Here is a 3,287-nt window from a genome sequence, read left to right as displayed (position 1 = left end):
CTCAAGTGATCCACTTTGGCCTCCCAAAGTGCTGGGATTACAGGCATGAGCCACTGCAGCCGGCCCAAACTTTTTTTGAAATAGAGTCTCGCTCTGTTGCCCAGGCTGCGAGTGCAGTGGCACAATCTCAGCTAACTGCAGCCTCTGAGTCCTGGGCTCAAGTGATTCTCCTGCCTCAGCCTCCCGAGTAGCTGGGATTACAGGCATGCGCCACCACGCCTGGCTAATTTTTTGTATTTTTAGTAGATACGGGGTTTCACCATGTTGGCCAGGCTGGTCTTGAACTCCTGACCTCAGGCGATCCACCTGCCTCGGCCTCCCAGAGTGATGGGATTACAGGCATGAGCCACCATGCCCAGCCCAAACTTTTTTTTTTTTTTTTAAACATTGACTTTCAGCTGTATGACCTGGTCCCAGCACTGTAGCTCAGAAGCCCCGGGAGGTTGGGTTCACACCCTTAGGGCTGGGACTTTCTGAGCCCTGAGGATGAGAATCTAAGTTCTGAGATGAGTAGAGGGCTTCCCTGAAGGGACCAAGGAGGTCACTGTGGCAGAAACAATAGGAGGCAAAAGGTCAGTGGCAAGGAGGGGAGGGGATGGGACAGAGGGGCCTGAGGCTGGATCGGAGGGTTTCGGGTGGGAGGAGAAGAGAGGGGAGGGGAGAATTCTCCAGGACGTGTGTTCCCCCATGCTCAAACCTGTGGGTTTCCCCTCAGTAGGGCAGGGTCCCCCAAAGCAGCAGCTGCAGTAGGTAGATATGATGGAAGAGGCTTCTTCTGGTAGTTTCTAGAACCTCAAGATGAGGGCCTTTGATCGGACCCAGGAATTCCCAGTATGCCAGGGAGGTACAAGCGCTTAGTTGGCTAATGAGGGTCCCAGCCGATGGTCCCAGGCCCTGGAAGGCACAGTCAGGCTGTCTTGCAAGAAGGGTGGTCCTGGACTAGGGTGGACGAACTTGCACCATCACACAGGAGTTGGTCAGACGGGCTCCATAGTGGCCGGCCCAGAACTCTGTGTCCTGGCCCCAGTGTTCGAAAGACACAAAGCGGACACCCATCTTGATGTTGGAGAACACGTGGGTGACCTGTAGGCAGAGGAAGGGCCCAGCCCCATTGTGCCACAGCCCCCTCTCCAAAGCTGACGCTGGAGGTTGGCTATAAAATCTCCCAAGGGGCACATGTTCTTCTAGAATCTTATAGAATTTTCCACTCGCTCAACAAAAAGTGGAATCTGGCTGGTGCAGTGTGGCTCGTGCCTATAATCCTAGCACTTTGGGAGGCCAAGGCGGGTGGCTTGCTTGAGGCCAGGAGTTCAAGACCAGTCTGGCCAACATGTCAAAACCCTGTCTCTACCAAAAATACAAAAAAAATTAGCCAGGTGTGGTGGCGCATACCTGTAGTCCCAGCTACTCAGGAGGCTGAGGCAGGAGAATTACTTGAACCCAGGAGGCAGAGGTTGCAGTGAGCTGAGATCATGCCACTGTACTGCAGCCTGGGTGACAGAGCGAGACTCTTTCTCAAAAAAAAAAAAAGGAAGGGGGAATCTAATTCTCTTCCCCACGAATCTAGGTGGGTTTGCTTGTCACCAAGAATGTGGTGAAAATGATATGGAGTGACTTTTGCCAAGTGACTTCCAAGGCTAGGTCAGAAGCAAGGGAGCTTCTACCTGTTTCTCTAGAATCCTCTTCCCCAAGCAAACACATACGCATTCTGACCGTGTAGGAGCTGCTATGCTGTGAGGAAGCCCAAAGTAGCCCAATCAAGAGAGATCCTGTGGAGAAGCTCTGAGACTGAATGAAGGAAGAGATGCTTCCCAGCCGCCGACTGCTACACACACACCACCCACCACCCCGCCCTGCAGCTCCAGACTTCATCAGAATGTCACTGTCTGAACCTCGAGAGGCAGAAGCCAGAACCACCCAGGTGAGTCCTCCTGAAATTACTGACTTACAGAAACCACGAGAGGTAGTCAGAGGACTGTCGATTTTAAGCCACTAAGTTTTGGGGTGATTTGTTTAGCAGCAATAGGTCACCACAGGCCCCCAACATCCTTTCCCCAACCGCCATCAGAGACTCACGTGAAGGCAGACATTGTTGTTCCACCGGGGGATGGGATCAGGCACAGCAGAGAATTTATCTAGAACAGTCTGGTCGGCATCTAGAAGTTGGACAAGGAGTCGATACATACAGCCACTGTCGTGTCGGGCTCCCCACCTGCGGGAGGAGGGAGGCCTTGAAGGCTGGACTTGCCACCCCATCTCTTTGGGTGTCTGCCTACCTTCTCCTTCCTGCCTTGTCCAAATGCCCTCCCCATGTACACAAATCCTCTAAAGGGACTCCTGGGAGGTGATCTCTGGACGCTTGAATGTGTTGTGTCAGATAGGAGTATCTTTGATGGGGACCCAGTGGGTAGTGGATAGTCTACCAATGTGATTTAGGGCAGGGGCTGGCCACACTCGTATAGATGGTCTCAGGATGGAGGCTGGCCCCTACAGAAAGACCCACAATGTGACTTACAGTGGGGGCTGGCAGTCAGGGAACATCAGTGGACCTGGAGGCCAAGATTTACCACACGGGCCATCAATCAATCCATCATGCCTATGTGATGAACCCAAGAAACACTCTGGACACGGAGGCTCAAGTGAACTCTGTTGGGCAACAAAATACCATGCATCTTGCCACACATCAATGCCAACACGGTAACATGTCCTGATGCCATGGCAGGACAGCAGAAGCTCTGTGTCTGACATTTCCCCTGGATGCTGCTCTGTGCCCTTCTTTTCTTGGCTGATTTTAATCTGTATCATTTCCCTGTAATAAACCAGAAGTGTTTAGTAGCTTTCTGTGAGTTCTTCCAATGAATTATTGAATGGTGAAGGTGGTTTTGGAAGGTCCCCAAACTTGTAGTTGGTGGAGTTGTAGAGATGGGGTTTTGCCATGTCACCCAGGCTGGTCTTGAACTTCTGGACTCAGGCAATCCTTCTGCCTCTGCCTCCCAAAGTGCTGGGATTACAGGCGTGAGCTATTATACAAAGCCAGATTTTGTTTTTAATTATTACACATCAAATGACATAATATATTTGTGTTGTTCTAACATATTGTGGCAGAAGTGAGGATGGTCTTAGGGAGTCCATCCCTGAACTTTGTAGTGAGCTTGAAACTTCTCACAAATATTGATGCCTGGCTGGGCATGGTGGCTCATGCCTGTAATCCCAGCACTTTGGGAGGCTGAGGCAGGTGGATCACCTGAGGTCAGGAGTTTGAGACCAGCCTGGCCAACATGGTGAAA

General features: G+C 51.5%; 1 protein-coding gene across 1 annotated transcript in view; it reads right to left on the bottom strand.

Moving 5' to 3' along the window:
• Window positions 1-383: 383 nt before the first annotated feature.
• FBXO27 (F-box protein 27) overlaps window positions 384-3,287 on the bottom strand; it is an 8,334-nt gene continuing 5,430 nt past the window's right edge. The window contains exons 4-5 of the mRNA XM_037730695.1: window positions 2,077-2,212; window positions 384-1,083 (exon numbers count right to left, since the gene is read on the bottom strand). Of these exons, the coding sequence (XP_037586623.1) occupies window positions 940-1,083; window positions 2,077-2,212 (280 nt within the window). The 3' untranslated portion in view covers window positions 384-939. The remainder of the gene's footprint in view (window positions 1,084-2,076; window positions 2,213-3,287) is intronic.

The sequence above is a fragment of the Cebus imitator genome, unplaced genomic scaffold (genome assembly GCF_001604975.1).
Source record: "Cebus imitator isolate Cc_AM_T3 unplaced genomic scaffold, Cebus_imitator-1.0 Scaffold356, whole genome shotgun sequence".
NCBI lineage: Eukaryota > Metazoa > Chordata > Mammalia > Primates > Cebidae > Cebus > Cebus imitator.
This window is presented reverse-complemented; position numbering and strand designations above follow the sequence as displayed.